Source organism: Gracilinanus agilis, chromosome 2, assembly GCF_016433145.1.
Source record: "Gracilinanus agilis isolate LMUSP501 chromosome 2, AgileGrace, whole genome shotgun sequence".
Taxonomy (NCBI): domain Eukaryota; kingdom Metazoa; phylum Chordata; class Mammalia; order Didelphimorphia; family Didelphidae; genus Gracilinanus; species Gracilinanus agilis.
This window is the reverse complement of record NC_058131.1, coordinates 562,622,300-562,641,423: the sequence shown is the minus strand read 5'-3', so window position 1 is coordinate 562,641,423 and position 19,124 is coordinate 562,622,300. Positions and strand designations below refer to the sequence as shown.

The following is a 19,124-nucleotide window of genomic DNA, read 5'->3' as shown; positions in this document are numbered from 1 at the left end:
AGGTGATAGAGAGCATGATCTGAATGAGAAATGAGTAAAGGAGACTGAGAAGATGTGATCTTAAAGGTAAGAGGGGAACCAAAGAAGAAAAGTGTCCTGAAAACTTACAGAGAAGAAAAGTAGGAAGAGGAGAGTGATTAACAGTGTCAACGGCTGAAGAGAGGTCAAGGAGAATGTGAATTAAGAAAGGGCCAGTAGATTTGGCAATTAAGAGATAACTGGTAACTTTGGAAAGAGCAGTTTCTATGGAATCAAGGTTGGAAGCCAGATTATAAGGGGTTAAGAAGAGAGTAAGAAGAGAGAAAGTGAAGGCACTTGCTGTAAATGACCTTTGCAATATCAGCTAAAAAGGGTAGAAGAGATAGAGGTCATAATAGCTGGGAAGGAAGTTCTGAATCCATCTAACTATAATTATCCTCTACCTAATATTTATCAACAAGCATTATCTTTTTTGTGCCAGATCCTGGGGATATAAAGACAAAAGTGAAAAAGTCCTTGTCCTCAAAGACTCACATTCTATCAGGGGAGATATGCACCTTAAAAATAAATACAAGGTAATTTTTGAAAAAAGGAATTAGTAGTTGTTGTAGGGGTTATGAAAGACCTTATAACAATGACTGTGAACCTTTGAGAGAACTTGGAGATCAAGTGCCCAAACTGCAACCCTTGTATCACATGTGAGCCCCGCCACTTCATCAAGGGAAGGAGGAAGTGCTCCCATTGGGCTGCTGGGCAGAGGAATGAGTTATGCGAGAAATATCCTAAGGTACACGTGGAAAAGGGGAAGGGAGCAGCCCCCTCCAGCACATCCATAGGTTTGCCAACATAGCTGTAGAAGATGGCACAGGATGAATTCTGAAGGAACCAAGGTATTCTAAGAAGTGAAAGGGATGAGGGTGAATAACGGATGGGGTATAAGCAGCGCGAAAGCATGGAGACATGAAATGGAATATTATGTTTGAGGAATAGCTCATAGCTATCAGTCCAGTTTATCTAGAAGTCTAGATTGAATAGGCCATAGTATGGGAGAAAGGAGTAATGCACTGTTAAATTCAAGGTAGAGATAACTATAGAACTGCCTTGATCTACCAGTTTAGTGATCCTGTTAAAAAGACAAATATGTACAGTATTGATGAGGCCAGGAATGCTCTCTGTGATCAGTATTTCCTTTTCTAGGTATTCATTACCCATCTCTTTCTAAAATGTTTTTTAAGTGATTTTTTTTCTAACACCACTTCTGAATATAATTTTCTCCATTCTTTATGCAGTAAGTTATCCCTTATTAACAAAGAATGAAAAAAAGAGAAAAAAAAATCAAAACAATAGTGAACACATCAAATGAGTCTAATAATACATGCAGTAGTCTACACATTTAGCTTCCCACCTCTGCAAAAGAAGCAAGAAGGCACATTTTCTAAGCTCTTCCCTATAATTATAAATATTCATCTTCATTTTTTAAAAACCATCTTTTTAATAAGACATGATCAAGCTATGGCAATAGCGAAAGTCTTGCTTTACTGGCCTATAGAGTCTATTCTCTTCCTGTTCTTGAAAATTGGGACCATCTGCCCTTTTCAAGTTCTTTATGATTCTTCAAAATTCATTAACAGCAGGTTTAGCAATCATATCTGCTAGTTCTTTCAGTATCAGAAGTCTACTCAGGGTAGATGACAGAAACTTATCAAGAACAGTTTAAGTGCTCTTACTCTCCCTTTATAAGTAAGGTTCTGAGACTTCATTATAGCTCCCAACATGAAAACATTAATTGATCTTAAGTCTATTAATGTAAAAAGTAGACTATATTTCAGAAGTTACTAGAGATTTTTTCCTCTAAGAAATATTTTATTCTCAGTTCAAAATTTTCTTCCTCTGTCCAACCTTTCCTCAAGATACACAATATTCATTACACATATAAAGCCACACTAAACATATTATTGTACTAACACTAATGATTCTAATAAAGAACTCTTAATTTGAATAAATAAGGCAAAAATGAAGGATACATTTATGATTTGATAGTCATAATTTTTTTCTACATGTTTGTAGCATGACATTCAAAGTAAAAAACAAAACTATTATAGAATCAAAAGTCAATCAAAAAATTTATGTCTAAACTTTGAAACTTTGTCTCCAAGTATGGAATCATGTGTAATTTGGCTCTTCATTCTTCATTGAACTATTCTTTCTGAAAATAATGAATAAAAAGGAAATGGACCCAAAATAACTAGCTTAATTGTTACACCAATTAGCCTTATTAAGTGTCTGTTATTCTCCAGGTACTATGCTAAGTGTTTAAGACATAATGAAAAGCAAAAAACAGTTCCTGCCCTCCAGGAGCTCACAGTCTAATAGAGGAGGCAGCATATGTACAAACAAGATACCCAAAGGATACATTAGAGTGAATTTCAGATTGAAGGCACTAAAATTCAAGAGGAGTTGAGGATAACACATAGGTTGTAAGCCTGGGCGACTGGGATGATAGTGGTGGTACTCTCTAAAGTAAAAGAGAAGTGAGGAAGAGGGATGGATTTAGAGGGGAAAGAGTTTCTATTTCAGTCATGTTGAATTTAAGAGGTCTACTAGCTTCAAATGTTTAAACAGGCAGTTGGAGATGTAAGACTGATAGTTAGGAGAGAGGTTAGGACTGGACAAGTAGATATCAGAGTAATCTGCATTGAGGTGATAACTGAAACTATGGAAGCTGATAAGATCACCAAGTAAAATAATAGAGAGGGAGAAAAAAAGAGAGCCTGAACCATGACTTTGGGAGACATTACCCAGATGAAGATCCAACAGAGGAGATTGAGAAGGAATTGTCAGACAGGTAGGAGAACCAGGAGAGAGTAGTATTCCCCACTCCGCTGCACCATTTAAAAAAACAAAACAAAACAAAACAAAACCCTCACTTTCTATTTTAGAATCAATACTGTGTTTTGTTTGGTTCTAAGGCAGAAGAGCAGTAAGGGCTGGGCAATGGGGGTTAGGTAACTTGCCCAGGGTCACACAGCTAGGAAATGTCTGAGGTCAGATTTGAACCTAGGAACTCCAGTTTCTAGGCCTGGCTCTCAATCTACTGAGCCACCCAGTTGTCCTCCCAAAAACTTAAGGAGTATTGGGACAACTAGGTAAATACTTTCTAGCTGTGTGATCCCAGGCAAGTCACTTACCTCCAACTGTTAGCTTTAATTGCTCTTCTGCAATATTAATTCTAAGACAGAAAGTAAGGATTAAAAAAAAAACAACTGAGTATCAAAGAGAAGAGGGCACCCAACAGTGTCAAAGTTTGCAGAGAAATCAAGAAGGATGAGGACTGAGCAAAAACCATTAGATTTGGTAATTAATAGACCTTTAGACATTTTGGTGAGAGAAGTTTTAGTTGAATAAGGTTAAAAGCCAGACTACAAAGAGTTAAGAAGAGAGTGAGAAGAAAGGAAGTGGAGGTACCAATTGAAGATGGTTTTATTAAGGAGATTAGGGCAGACAGATATTGGACAAAAACAGTAGATGGTTCGAGTGAATTTTTTGGGGGGGATGGGAGAGACATGGGCATGTTTGTAGGGAACAGAGAAGCAACCAATAGACAGAGGATAATTAAAGATTGGTAATAATAGGGATAATAGAGGGTCTAGAATCTACTAGAAAGATGGGATGGAATGTCATCACTACTTGTGCAATCTTTTAAAGTGCAACTTAAATTCAGTAATTGCATTCATACATAATATATATAAATCCCACTTATCTGTAATAAGTTTCTCCACTTGACATTTGGATACTCAAGAGCTTAAGGAGAGATGTTAAAATAAATTTATACTACTTCATGATTCTTCTCTTTTTTTTTCCTCTAGCCAAATTTACCACCTCTAATTATGATTCAGAAATAAGTTAGTAATACAAATGACAGGTAGCTAAATTAACTTTTCAGCACTATCTTAATAAATTAAATCTTAGCTGAAAAGAAACCCTTTGGAAACATGGTAATTTCTGAATGGAATAGATATTTTTAAAAAAGGAAAAAAAAAAGCCCAACAACTTACCTGATCAATTTGATCTTGTTGTCCTCTATAGACAGTTTCTGGATCTGAGGGAGGCCTCAGATGAAATTCTGAGTCGCAGAAATTTCCATCACCATCTACATTGTGTAGACTTTCCCAAACAACTTTTTCTTCAGTAAGAAAGCCCTGATCTGTTACCAGCAAATATAGTTGACCCTTAATTAATAAAAAATTAAATTGTCAAAAATTATTTAACATAGTACTTAAAGGAATTCTTTCACTTGTTTTTAAAAGAATATTTGTCATTTCTCTATTTTTATAGAATTTAGACGTATGCCAATGAAATCTGTTTTAATAACTTTCTGAATCTAGCTGTTGTAGTTTTAAATGAAAACATTTCAGTATAAACAAAAGTAGAATTTGACATATCCAATATCCAATATCCATATCCAATAAGCAAGACTATTATTTGGCATATCCAATTAATAAATGAGTTACAAATATACATTTGGGAGAATATCATATCATGAATTAGATAAGTGCTGTAAAAAATATCAGGTAAAACATAAAAAGTTGTCACAAGAGGAACTGAAGAACTAAAATAGTTATCAATAACTCCTTAGGTAAATGGTACCTCTGGTGGTTCTCCTGTCTTCTAAACCCTTTCTCCTCATTCTCCATCCCTTTAAATATGGCTGTTTTCCAAAACTACAAACTCTTATTTCCCCTCAATATATTTTATCCCTAGGTTGATCTCATCCTTTCTCACAACTTTGGTGATGACCTCTATGCAAAAGCCTCACAAATCTCATAACTCCAACAGAATGTGAACTTTCTGAGAACAATGCTTCACTTTTGGTTTTCTCTGTATTTACCTACAGTGCCTGGCACACAGGATGCACTAATAAACATTGGATTTCCTCTTCCTTCTACCTTCTTCCCTCCTAATGCATCCCTTTGCTTGTATATTCCAATTTTACATTCACATGTTAAAAATATCCTGAGAAAAAAAGTGATTAGAATGATAAAGGCCTCAAGATTGTACCACATAAGGATCATCTGAAAAATAGTCAAAAGAAGACTTGGGGGAAACATAACTGTTAAAAGTATTTGAAAGGCCTATGCCTGAAGGAGAGACAAGATCTATTTTATTTGTTGAAGAATAATCTGTAGAAAGAGAAACTTAAATAAGATATAAGGAAAAGTTTCCTAACAATTTATACAAAAATGGGGTGGGTTGCCTCATAAGATAATGAATCCCCCATTATTATAAGACTAAGTAACAGCTGTATGGGCACTTGCCTGTTATGTTAGAGAGGAGATTTTTGTTCATGCATAGATTGAACTAGATGGCCTGGGTGTCTCTTCCAAATTAAAGCTGAGATATTCTATCTCCAATCTTTTCTAAAGCTCCAAACCCATGTATATTTTCACATACTGCCAATGCATTAATTTGTTTTGTCTGACTGTATTCCTTACAAAAACAGGGCTTTTATTTAGGATGAAAATTGTAAGAAAGCACAATGGGTGGATAACAGAACAAAAGAACATGTTAATGAAAAAAAAAACACGCAGAAGATATCAGAAGAAAAGTTAAGAAGGGAATACAAACAAGTAAGATAGTATTGCTACTATCATGTTAATTTTAATATATACTTTAAAAGCAAGTTGTACATAGTAGAAATTCATGATCAAAGACAATCCTCTATTTGTTATAGGTTGAAATGCCCATTTTGTTGTATAGTGGCTAGTGCTCTGGTCCTGGAATCAGGAAGCTAAGAGGTCAAATTCAGCCTTAGACACTAGCTATGTGACCCTGGGCTTCCTAACAGCTTGTAGTCCTTGGTTTCCATTACTGCTCCATCAACAGGAAACTGAGAATGCTTTGAGACTGCATCAGCTTTAGTATTCAGAGATCATCAATACTCTCTGTATCCTTAGTTCCTCTGAATAGAAGACAAAGAATTCTTCCCAAAGCCTCTATTCAAAGAGGGTTCCCAGGCTAGCCATCTCTTCATTTCCTCCCAGCTTGTACTCCTTTGGATTGGATTCCATTTTGCCCCCATGCTGGGTACCTTTTACTGCCCCCTCCTCTCTTTTCAGCTTTCTTTTGTGTGTTTTCCCCCATTAAATGGGAGTTCCCTAAGGGCAGGGATGATCTTTTTTTTTTTTTTTTAATATTTATATCCCTAGCACTTAGCACAATGCCTGGCACACAGCAGGTGCATACTAAATGTCTACTGACTGACTACTCTGAATTCAATCTGGTCTCAGACACTTACTAGCTATATGATTCTGGGCAAGACTTGCAAAATGGGAGAGATAATAGCACCTATTTCTAGGGTTGTGAAGAACAGAACAATGAGATAATACTTATAAAGTGCTTAGCACAGTGCCTAGAACAAAAAATATGCTTAATAAATGCCAGTTTTCAGGGGGCAGCTGGGTGGCTCAGTGGATTGAGAGTCAGGCCTAGAGACAGGAGGTCCTAGATTCAAACCTGGCCTCAGACACGTCCCAGCTGTGTGACCCTGGGCAAGTCACTTGACTTGACCCCCCCATTGCCTACCCTTACCACTCTTCTGCCTTGGAGCCAATACACAGAAGGAAAGGGTTTAAAAAAAGAATGCCAGTTTTCTTCAAGTTTATAAGAAAAAAAATCTCTAGTAAATCCCTCTTAAATCTAATTCTCTCCACTCACTGCTCTAATTCAAGCCCTTAATTCTTTCCTGATTGCACTATATTGCAGGGGTCGGCAATGTATGGCTCTCGAGCCATATCTGGCTCTTTCTGCAGGAGCCATAAAGTCCATTTTTTTTCAGGCACTGTTACAGGAGCGTGCACTGTGAGCACTGTACGGCTCTCACGTAATTACATTTTAAAAAATGTGGCGTTTATGGCTCTCACGGCCAAAAAGGTTGCCAACCCCTGCTATATTGGCTTAACTTTCTCCCTGATTCTAATGTCCCAATTTTTTCTAAGGAAGCTATCATTCATGTTAGTATATCTGTTTTTTTTTTTTTTTTTTTTTTTTTTTTTTTAACCCTTGTACTTCGGTGTATTGTCTCATAGGTGGAAGATTGGTAAGGGTGGGCAATGGGGGTCAAGTGACTTGCCCAGGGTCACACAGCTGGGACGTGTCTGAGGCCGGGTTTGAACCTAGGACCTCCTGTCTCTAGGCCTGACTCTCACTCCACTGAGCTACCCAGCTGCCCCTCATGTTAGTATATCTGTGCCAAAATTCCCTCTACCCACCTATCCATAGCTTAGTAGTTAAACCTTAGAGGGCTAGCAGAACTTATGTGATTTGCTCTCAATCATGCTACTAAGAATCAAGTACAATATTTGAACTGGAATAAGTCCAGTACTCAACTCTGACATGGTGCTTTTCCATCCCTCACATAGCTGCAGCAACAGTCTTAATGGACATATCTGGTCATGTCACTCCCTTGTTCAAAAATTTCTAGCATCTTCCTAGTGAGTATGGAAGAAATATAAATTCCTTAATCTGACATTACAGTCCTCCACAATTTGGCTTCAACCTATCTTATCTTTACACTATCTCATATCCATTACTTCAATTCCAACCAAACTATCTTAAAAGTAATTCCCTCACCCTCTCCTTAATTTGTCTTGACCCACTTGTTTTCCTTTTCTCTGAAATTGGATTTATATTCTCCACTTTTAGAATATAAAATAATCTATAATAATCTACATCTGTGCTATTTTTATAGTCCTAGCATATCACTAAGAACTCTGGAGAGAGTAAATATTTGGTAAATATTTACTGACTTCAATACTTTTCCCATTCCTGTCTGCTAATCTAAATTTTAACCTGTTTGCAGTAGTGTAGCACTTTCATGGATGGCTACACTAGGATAAAGAGAGGATCAAACTTTAAGGGAGAAAAGGTAAAAGGTATTAAGATCTCTAGAATAAAACAGAAGTAAGTATTTTTGAGAACCTACTATGTCTTCAGCCTTTATGTAAGAGCTCTTGACTTGAGGGAGCTTTTTCTATTTTTCCTATTTTTCCAACTGAAAAAAAATCAAGAATTAGCTACGATTAAGTTAAGCACTTATAACTTACATGAAAGATAATTATAAATGTGATGTTTAGATTTTACAGGTTTATATATTAACTGTAGCTTTTGATGGTTTAACTAAGAGAAATGAATTAAGATATTTATATTTTCTTTTTTAAAATTCAATTCATTGTATACCTTTTGATCTTGGCAAATACCACTACTGGGTCTGTATCCCAAAGAGATTTTAAAAAATGGGAAAAGATCTGTTTGTACACAAATATTTATAGCTGCTCTTTTTGTGGTGGCAAAGAGTTGAAAACTAAAGGGATATCCCTCAATTGGAGAATGACTGAACAAATTATGGTATGTGATGGTGATGGAATACTATGTGCTATAAGGAATGATAAACAGGAAAATTTCAGAAAGAGCTAGAAAGACCTATGTGAAGAGAAATAAGTAGAATGAGAAGATTATTATACACAGTAACTGCAATACTGTATAATGATCAAATGTGAAGGACTTTGCTATTAACAATGATACAATGATTCAGGGCAATTCTGAGGACTTATGAAAAAGAATGCTATCCACCTCCAGAGAAAAAATTGTTGGGAGTAGATATGCAGACAAAACATATAATTTATCACTTGTCTATTTGGATATGTGTTTTGGGGTTTTGGTTCTATAAGATTATTCGCTTACAAAAATGAATAATATGGAACTATGTTTTGTGTGATAATACACATATAACCCAGATCAAACTGCTTGCCAGCTCCAGGAGTGGGAAGGAAAGAAGGGAGGGAAATAATATGGATCACATGATTTTGGAAAACTTATATGGAAATTTGTTATTAAAATAAAAAATTAAAATAAACAAATAAATAGATTTGGGGGAAAATAAAACACAATTTATAGCATACTTACTATATCTAATATTAGAGCTTAGTGGCTATGTGGTGAGATTTCAAGGTTTCTCCCTAACCCTCAAACCTCCCAATATAATTGATATGATAAGTTGCTTAAAATTTCATTAATAGGCAACAAGACTTTTCATTCCACAACTTCAATTAAGGATTAAAATGCAAATACTTCAGTGACACAATAAACCGAAGGAAAAAAAATTTTAAAGATATATATTACTTAAAAAGATTTTTTTTTAACAGTGGGCTCTGATTTGGAAGTGAAAATTAGGACATTAGAAAAAAGAAAAGGGGAAATGGGTATATTCCAACATCAGTAATAGTAAGAAAGGCACAAAAAGAGGTTGGGGAATTAATGACAAATTTTAAATATCTTACACTTTTGTTTAGTAATGGTGTTAGGTAGCACTGTTCTGGATATTGTACAATATTAAAAATAAATCAGGATATTAAATATAAAACATGCCTCCCTTCTTAATTTGTATTATAAATCTATTTGAGTAATCAAAATAAATGAAACATTTAACACAAGATAGTATTTGATTATATGTTCAGAAGAGTAGCAAATAGTACATACTAAATAATATTTCTAAGATATGAGATATTGGTATAGTTCCAGGGAAGTTTCATGGAAGTGATAGGACTTGAGCTGGTTAGTATTTAGATGGGTAGAGGTTATGAGAAGAGAGTTACAGTTGAAGGCAGTAGCATGATCAAATAATGAAAGAATTTGGCAAGGCATATTTGGTCTAGGGTTTTATGCCAGGAGTTTGATTCAAAAGATAGAGTGTAAAAAAAAAAAAAGATAGAGTGCCATGGAAAATGAATGATGAGGGGACAGCTGGGTAGCTCAGTGGATTGAGAGTCAGGCCTAGAGACGGGAGGTCCTAGGTTCAAATCTGGCCTCAGACATCTCCCAGCTGTGTGACCCTGGGCAAGTCACTTGACCCCCATTGCCTACCCTTACCACTCTTCTGCCTTGAAGCCAATACACAGTATTGACTCCAAGATGGAAGGTAAGGGTTTAAAAAAAAATGAACAATGAGTATTTACTTTGAATTCTTCTAGGTATTCTTATTTTCACTCATCTGATACTACTCACATCTCCAACAACCTATTAGACATTTCCAAGTGAATGTCTTGTAAACTAAATATGCCCAATGACACTTTTCTTCCCTCTTCCTAATTTCCCTATTACTCAGACTTACAGCCTAGGTACTATCCCAACTCACTTCCTCTCACCTCCTGTATTCAGTTGCCTTCATAACAACTCTCACATATTCTTTCTCACCTCTGACACTTCAACTACTCTAGAACAGGCCCTTACCACTGTAGGCCTAGACTACATCATTCCCCAGTCCAGGCCAGTTTAGTCTTCTGGGCTGTTGAATTGATCTTCCTAAAGTGCAGGACTGACCATATCACATTCCCTCCATACTACTAACTCCCTACATATTAGAAACTCTCTTTTATCTTTTAAAGTTCTAAAAGTTGGCCCATCCCTACCTTTCTAGTCTTCTTACTCTTTACATTCCTCCTGCCCTGATCATGTACTCTGTAATCCAGGTACCCTGGTGTGTGAAGGAAATTATTGAGAGGACTTGGATCACAAAGATAAAATTGAAGCTTTGGTGCCTCCTGTAGTCAGCAAGAAAAGCCAACAATTGAGATAGGGGACAACAAGGCAGGAGGCAGGTTGAATGTCCCCTGGGCACTTAGGCAAAGGAGAAAAGACCACAGTTGGCTCATTAGGCATGACAGGTGAGTCAGTGGATGAAGAGAAAGTTAGATAAAACTGAGGTCAGACCGGATTCACTCTCTGGCTTCTGGAATGAAGATAGATGCGATGTACTAGGTGGTTGCTACAGAAAGAGGTTTAGGCCTTAGTCAGTTAAATGGAGGCTATATATTAATCCTTTCTTTAGGAATTATCTATTTCCTTGCTCTTCTCTCATTCTCTCCTTTCTATTAATAAAAATCTACAGCCAGTCTCTCCATTTTTAATATTAACACTGGCTTCCTTGCTTTTCTTCACACTAGACACTCTAAATCCCAACTCTGGGCACTTCATTGTCTTCCTGGAACTCCCTCTCCTCATGTCCACCTGTGAATTTCCCTGGCTTTCTTCAAGTCTCAGCTATAATCCCAGGTTCTTCAAGAAGCCTTTCCTCATCTTTAATGCTAATGCCTTTCTTCTACTGATTATCTACAAGTAATCTTGATTTGGACATAATTGTTTGCATGTTGTAACCCCACTAGACTATAAGCTCTTTGAGAGCTGAGACTGTCTTTCACTTTTTTATCTCTAGTATTTAGCACAAAGTCAGGCATATAGGTCTTTAACAAATGCATGGTTGACTGACAGCACTCGTTGTCTTCCATTTACACCTTTGTTTTGAATTTCAGTTCCTCTTTTGAGACTTTGTGCTAGAACCATGTACTTCCAGTTCCTGCACTCTTAGAGACTGGTCAAGGTCTTGTATTTGGTTCAGACCTCTATTACCTGGACTCCTATGAGCTTCCATCTAACCAGGTGTGTCTGTACTCAATTTGCCAAAACCCTCTGGTTCGGAGGACTAGAATCTTTAGATCCCACTGGAGTATTTTTAGTTGACTGCTCTAGACATCAGGCTCTCCTGTGTTTCCAACTGTCCTCATGCTGGACTAGGGATGGTTTTCTCCTAATCCAACTACATTAGGCTACCTCTCTTCAACATCCATACAGAATGCTACAGGCTCTATGTGCCTACTGAGTATCTCTGGTTAAGTGCTGGCAGGATTCTGGAATCACTTGCCCTCAGATGAATGCTAGTATTAATTTGCATAGGCTTTAGCTCTGTTAATAGGTTGTTTGTACTTCATTTGGAAGAGGATCCATGATATCATGAGGGTGGTACCTTGACTTGGCATGTGAATTACATCTAAGTGAGGCAAAGTTGCCAAAATCATCACCTTCACCCTCTTCCCGAGTTGTAAAAGTGAGGAAATCTGGAAATGAATGGCCTGGGATGTAGTGATGACCTTGCCATCTTTTGATATCTGATCAAATTCTGGTGCTTCAGAGTGCTGGCTTCAGCCTCTTCATGGCTAATGGAATAAATTTGTATTCTGCCTATTCAAATGGGGAAATCTTCACATCCTTCTAAGTCACTGCTGGGTTTGAAGTCTATCAGTTACCTTTCAAGACGGTTTTACCAGGATATAGCTGCTGTGCATGTTACAGTTTCTTGGAGCCACAGGTAAGAGTTGGGTGACAAGTAAATACCAAAGGTGGATGAGTAGCCCTGCAAAGGACTTGGTAAGCCATCACATCAGAGGAATTAGTCTTTCCTGCATGTCCCATACATCTATTATTGGGTAGTCCTGGGTTGGATGACAATTCTTAGTTTCTCTTTAGATTTGTTGACTAATCAGTTTTTTGCTATATAAAGATCCTTGTTACTGTACATGTGGGAAAACAAAGAACTTCTGCGACCATTCATTTGGCTATTCTAACTAGAAGTTCCAATACAGAAGATACTCAAACAGATCTGGGTATTGTATGTCCTTGAGGGTTACTGGCAGCAATTTGGAAATTGGTGATTTCTTTTCTTAATTGTCCTTTTCACTATCGAGAAGGAGTGTGGATCTTTCCACTTTGTGTCCTAGGACAACAGGTTAGAACAAATTGAAAATATGGAAAGAACAAGGATCACTGGGCATGCAGAGCCACTTTATTTTATTGAAAGTCTTTGAGATTATGGTGATCCTTTAGTACCTGCATTAAAAACTAGGAAACTTTTAGAAGTTGCCACCATGATTCTAACATAGCTTGGATGCAAAAAGACTCTAATTTTAAATATTCTGGTGGTCTTGGTTCAGCTCTCCTGTGTTTAATTGAAGGAATCCTCAAGTTTAGGAATAAAATAAAGATCGTGGGCCTCGGAAAGATTTTTTAATTATGTTTTTACCTGTGTAATGAATAATTGTAACTGGTAGGAATACACTAATAGGGCACAGAACTAAATGCACTGAGTAGCTATTGTCTACAGGAAATAAAGAGATTTTCTGTGGTTTGCTTCTACTAAAAACCTGCTCTGAAGATTTTAAATCCTAAAGATTCATTCTGGAACTTAAGTGAGTTCCTCACTTAAGTGAGACCTACTCTAGTAGGTCTTACTCTGATGAAAAGGCTTTAGGTTGAGCCCAGTGATGAACCTTATGTGTGTTCAAGGACTAAATAAGTTTAGAAAAGATCTTAGTCAAGAAGGTTAACCACTCTTAACCCTGGGCAAGTCACTTGACCCCCATTGCCTACCCTTACCACTTTCCTGCCTTGGAGCCAATATACAGTATTGACTCCAAGACAGAAGGTAAGGGTTTAAAAAAAAAAAAAAAGGTTAACCACCTAGTGATTAATACTTTTGGTTTTATGCTATGGCCTACAATAAGGTATAGTAAGGCTACAACACTCAAAATGAAAACATCCCTAACGATAGAATAATGGATCACTAAAGTATGTAATTTTTTCTTTAACAAATATATGTGTGTGTGTGTATAAATATATGAATATATATAAAGTTAATTTATTTATTTCCATTAGTAAAAATTTTCCTTTTCATTCCTCCCTTCAAATATCTCTACCCCAATTGGAATAAGAAAAACAAAACCCTATTACAAACACCAATCCCCACTCTCCTCATGCATATATGCATACAAATGGATAGTTAGATCTCAGTGTATACTTTTGAGACTTTCACTTTTCTATTACTTCTATTAGTCCTCTAGAATCATGGTTGATCATTACACTGATCAAAGTCCCTTAATGTTTCAAAGTTATTTTTCTTTGTCATATTATTATCATGGTTCTGTTCACTTCATTATGCATCAATTCATACAAGTCTTATCAGGTTTCTCAGAAACCATCCCCTTTATTATTTCATGTAGCAAAACAGTGTATTATAATTTTCACATACTCTAACTTGTTCAGCAATTTCCCAATTTTGGGGCACCTCCCCAAATTCCTATTTTTTTTTTCACCTCAAAAAGACCTATGAAAAGATCCAAGACAATTCAGAAGGGCTTATGATAAAAAATGCTATCCAACTTTAGAGAAAGAACTGCTGGAGTCTGAATGTAGACCAAGCATACTATTTCTTACATGTGTGTGTGTTGTGATATTGGAAATTTGGGGTTCATTGAACTTTAATATTGAGGTCCTGGGTATAAACTTCCTGTGGATGTTTAGGGGACTTGAAAACTACATTTCCCATGATTCTTCTTGTGTAATACAGGTGGGCAGGAAGTGTGATTACGTAGACAAAGGTATAAAGCCTCAGAATTTGATTGAGACTCTCTCTTTCCTATGAAGCAGCGAGAAGCATTTTGAATTGGATCTTAGCAGGCATGTGGCCTTCTTAATTACCAATATGTCTTTAAATAAACCATTAATATTTTTTAATACATCCAGCTATATCAATTTTATCTGTAACAGTTATGGCAACCACATTGGAAACATAATTCTCAATTTTTCTGATAACCTACCAAGCCACGCAACTCTGAGAGCATTTAGAATACTCTTCAGAGCTATGGACCTGCTCTTGCTGTTTTGGAGTTTTTGGTTTTGATTTTCTCCCCAGCCACACGGCTGCTTCTCAGGGAAAGGGGAAAATGACTTTGAACGCCATGTTGTTGCTGATAGCAGCAGTTTTGTTTTGCCTACTGATCATTATCCCATTTACCTCTGAAACTGCTTCAGCCAGTTTGGGACCTACCTGCCTGATTCTTCACTTGGGGAGAAGCCACTTCTGACTTCTGACTTTCTCCCTCAATCCCAGTCCTGGTTGGTTCCCAGGGCCAATCCCAGCTCCTGCTAAGCCATTCTGATCCCCTGGGATGCCCGATGCTCCGCCCGAATGCCAGTGCCCTGCCTGTTGCTGCCTCCACCCCAATTGCCGCTGCTTAAGATTTGGGAAGTATACCAAAAAAAACCCCTTTCTCATTGCGTGTACCTGGGACTTTTTCAGGAGTATTTCTTCGTAGACATTAATGACTTTTAACCTGAGGGGAGCTTCTACTCCACTACCGCCCTCCATGTAGTTTTTCTAAAACCTGACCTAGTCCTCCCCCACAAGCCCTCCACATGGGATCTCCAACCTGTGGCTTTTCTAGCCCCTACCCCAGGTGGCTTCTATGTGGCCCTAGCTTTTACTCTTCAAACAGAAAGTAGAATGGCAAGCGTGTGCCTCATTGCCTATTTCAAACTATAACTATTCCTTGTGATTATCTTGCCTGAAACTCAGGGGGAGGGATTCACCTCCCCCTACACACACTGGCCTGCCCAAGACTCTGAACTATATACCCTTATGGAGTCATTCACACTGTGCTCAGTACAGAGCTCAGTTAGAAGGAACTTAAATTGAACCAGAGGTAGATTTTAAACCTCAGACTGCATGGGTTTTTTTAAAGTCTCTGTATCTTATTGTATTTTGCTGATTAGTTTTGTGATTAATTTTGTTGTTTTGTTGATTTTTCTGTTACACTGGATCATTTAAGCTAATGAAGTTTTGGCTGCTAGATTAATTCTGTTTATGATTTTATTGTAACTCCCAAACAGTGAACAAATCTATTAGAATTGGTAAAAGGGTTTTTGACAGCATTACTTGTAATTTGTTCCTTATTTTATTGTATTTCCTGATTTCTTTAAGGTTTCAATTTTTTTTCTTTCTAACTTTAACTGTAATAATCAAATTCTGTTATCTGTACCATTTATGAACATCTTGAACATTTTTTAAGTTGTAAAAAGCCCATAAACCTTATGTATACTGGATTTGTCATTTCGACTATAGGATCATATGCCTTAAGTTTTTATTCAAGCTTGATATTGCTTATACAACCTTAGAGATTTTGATGCCTTGAGAATTTAAATTATAATTTTATTAAGGGTCTTTAGAATTGACTTTAGATGTCTAATATCATTCTGTATAAATGATATGGTTTTATATATTTATTATAAAGAATGTTGTCTTAAAGGGGTAGAGGAAACAAGGAGAGCTCCTGTAAGCTTGATGTTTTGTCTCTGTTTTAGCTTGCTTTCCTATCAAAAGGATCTAGAATTCCTGAGTATAATTTAGACCCAGGTTTTTTTTTTTAATTTTTTTTTTTTTTTTAGGCTCTGCCCCACAATTGCCAAGGAGGCAGTAATAGAGTTGGTTAAAAAAATATCTTAGCTAAGGTTAAAATGATTTACTATACCTATTGAATTTGTGACAAGTATACAGTTTTTAAACATCATAGCAAGTGGTTATAATAATGGATTTGTTTACTATTGTTTATAAATGTGTTATTGGGAATTATGGTACTTTATTTGAATGTGCATTATGAATCTGCTATTTTGTAAAAGCCATTTACACTCATAGTTCATGTTAAAGCTTTACAGGAAATGGATCTCATTTTTGGGTGAAAAACCTTTCACTAATTCTATGCTATATATATATATATTTTTTTTTTAATTTTAAAAACATTCTTTTATTATTCTTTCCTTCTAAGTGCAATACAATTTGTTTTTTTCTTTTTTCTCTCTCATTTTTATACTTGAAAACATTGTATTTTCCCCTGAATTTTAAAATTTTCTTATTACTTTTCCTTTTAATTTTTTATAGAATAATTTACTCTTTTCCTTTTTTCTCATTTTTGTACTGAAAGTACATGTAATCAATGTTAATCTTTTTTTGATTTTACAATAATATAAGTTTAATATATATATATTTGCTATAATATTAATGCATACCCAAAAAGCCTTAGACTATGGTAACCTGCCAATTATTGGTAAATATTATGGGACTATGATTAATGTCTCTCTGTCTGATTCCAGGAGAAGGGAGCAAAAGAGCCACAAGGTCATGGAGACCGACTGAGAATCTGAAAAGTGCCAAGAAACAAAAAGGTCATGAAGACCATGGTTTGAGGAAGTTCTATGCCAATACTGAAGGGCTTGAAACTAGTGTTTGAAGTTCAGGGTTGCAGCTTTTCTGATATATGTTAGAGGTTACACTTCCCCAGAGCTTAATTCCTAGCCTACCACCTAAGATTGGCTATCATTATGGCTCATCCCTGAGAAGGTGTGGGCAAATCAGACCAGGTAAAGACACTTCCCTTGCACACATATTTAGCCCTGTTATTTCTCTTATATATAGAATGGCAATTTTCTGTAGTCCTGGCTCCCAAATGGGTAATTGCAAACTGCTTAAATCACTTTAATTGGGCCTTGATTCAAGGACCTGTTATAAATTAATTTTTACTTACATTTTTTGCACATAAGACTTTGACATTTTACATTTCATTCACAAGTTAATTTTTTCTCTTTTATTTGGATTTTATTTTTATTTTTATTTCTTTTGTCAATTGATTTCATACAACCTCGTAACTCAGCCATGTATCCTTAGCTGACCTGGGTTACCCTCTTCAGGGGAGAATGTGTTATTGATTCTCCTCAGGGGTGTGTGTAAGTTTTATAATCATAATGTCTGTATTATAATCTAAAATGTAAAATTTTAACTCTTTTTGAGAGTAATTTCAGGGGGGAATGTATAATTCTTCTCAGAAGGGAATGTATGTTTTATAATCTATAATGTAAAGTTTAAATTCTTTGAGAGTAATTTTAGGATAAGAAATTTGCCATCTCCCCAGAATCCAGACAATGAACCTGTTTGGAGAAGGCACCATGAATTTGCCTGAAGAACCTTCACTGGATCATGAAGATCCAAATGAACTTTGAGGTGCAGTTGACTGAATTATGGGGAGTTGAATGCATTTATTCTAAATATACACTCTTATGCCAAAAGGGACTGCCCCAATTGGCTTTTTGTCAATGTGTCTAGCAATCATTGGTTCATTGTTTTTGTCCTTTTTTCTTTTATCCCCAAATTTCTGTAATTTAAAAGTTATGTTTACAAGAGCATTTGAGGAGACCAGTCTCTCTTCACTCTCAGGGATGAATGTGATATTAGAAATTTGAGCTTTAATATTGAGGTCTTGGGTATAAACTTCCTGTGGATGTTTAGGGGACTTGAAAACTACATTTCCCATGATTCTTCTTATGTAATACAGGTGGGCAGGAAGTGTGATTACGTAGACAAAGGTATAAAGCCTCAGAACTTGATTGAGATGCTCTCTTTCCTACGAAGCAGCGAGAGTGAAGGTATGGCAGGCATTTTGAATTCAATCTTAGCAGGCACGTGGCCTTCTTAATTACCAATATGGCTTTAAATAAACCATTAATATTTTTGAAAATATCCATCTATATCAATTTTATCTGTAACAGTGTGTATTTGGTCTGTTTTCTTCCATATTGTGACTAATATGGAAATATTTTGCACATTTGCACAAGGATAACCTGTTTGTCACCTTAATAGGAGGGTGGAAGGGATAGAGGTAATTTGGAACTCAAAATTTAAAAAAAGACAAATGTTAAAAATTGTTTTTACTTATAATTGGAAAAAAATTACTAAAAAAACTTTTTTTCTCAATCAGTTTTTAAGGTCAATTATTTTCACTATGAGATACCTTACATTTCCCCGCTATTTTTTCAGTTCTTGAACCTCCTTTAATATATCTTGTCTCATAAAGTCCCTGGTTTCTTCTCGGTCCATTCTAATTTTCAGGGAGTTATTGTTTAGACAAAGTTTTGCACCTTTTTTCACAAGTTGTTAATTTCCATTCCAATTTTTTTTCCCCATAGCTCTCATTTATTTTCCAATTTTTCCTTCTAGAGCTTTCACTTAATTGACAACATTTTTTTTTAAATTCTTGCTTAAACTCTTCCAGGAATTCAGTTGAATTTGTCCCTAAGCTGTGGTTTTTGCTGAAGCTTTGTTTGTAGATGTTTTGGATACAATCTCGTCATCTGTGTTTGAGTCTTTAGCATCCTTGTTATAATAGCTCTTTACAATACATTTATTTTTTTCTTCTAATTTTTTAGCCTACTTCCTAATTTTGGACTCAATGTTAGGGTGGCTTTGCATACTTCTGAAGAGGAGGTCTGGGATGTTTCTTGGACCTAATAAGTGTTGCTTTATTTTAGGATTTCAAGAATAAGCAAAACCCAAAAGGTTTGAAACCTTTCAGTTATCATCAACATGGTTTATCCCTTCTGCCAAGATGGCTTTACCAGGTGTAGCTGCTATGCGTGCTATGGCTTGCAATAAAGTA

The 19,124-nt window shown here is 36.1% G+C and overlaps 1 protein-coding gene across 2 annotated transcripts in view; it reads right to left on the bottom strand.

The window, feature by feature from the left end:
* Positions 1-19,124, bottom strand: part of MINDY2 (MINDY lysine 48 deubiquitinase 2) — a 131,197-nt gene that overhangs the window by 15,574 nt on the left and 96,499 nt on the right. For both annotated transcript variants that reach the window (XM_044665306.1, XM_044665305.1), the window contains exon 7: positions 4,035-4,208. In XM_044665306.1, coding sequence (XP_044521241.1) covers positions 4,035-4,208 — 174 coding nt within the window. The remainder of the gene's footprint in view (positions 1-4,034; positions 4,209-19,124) is intronic.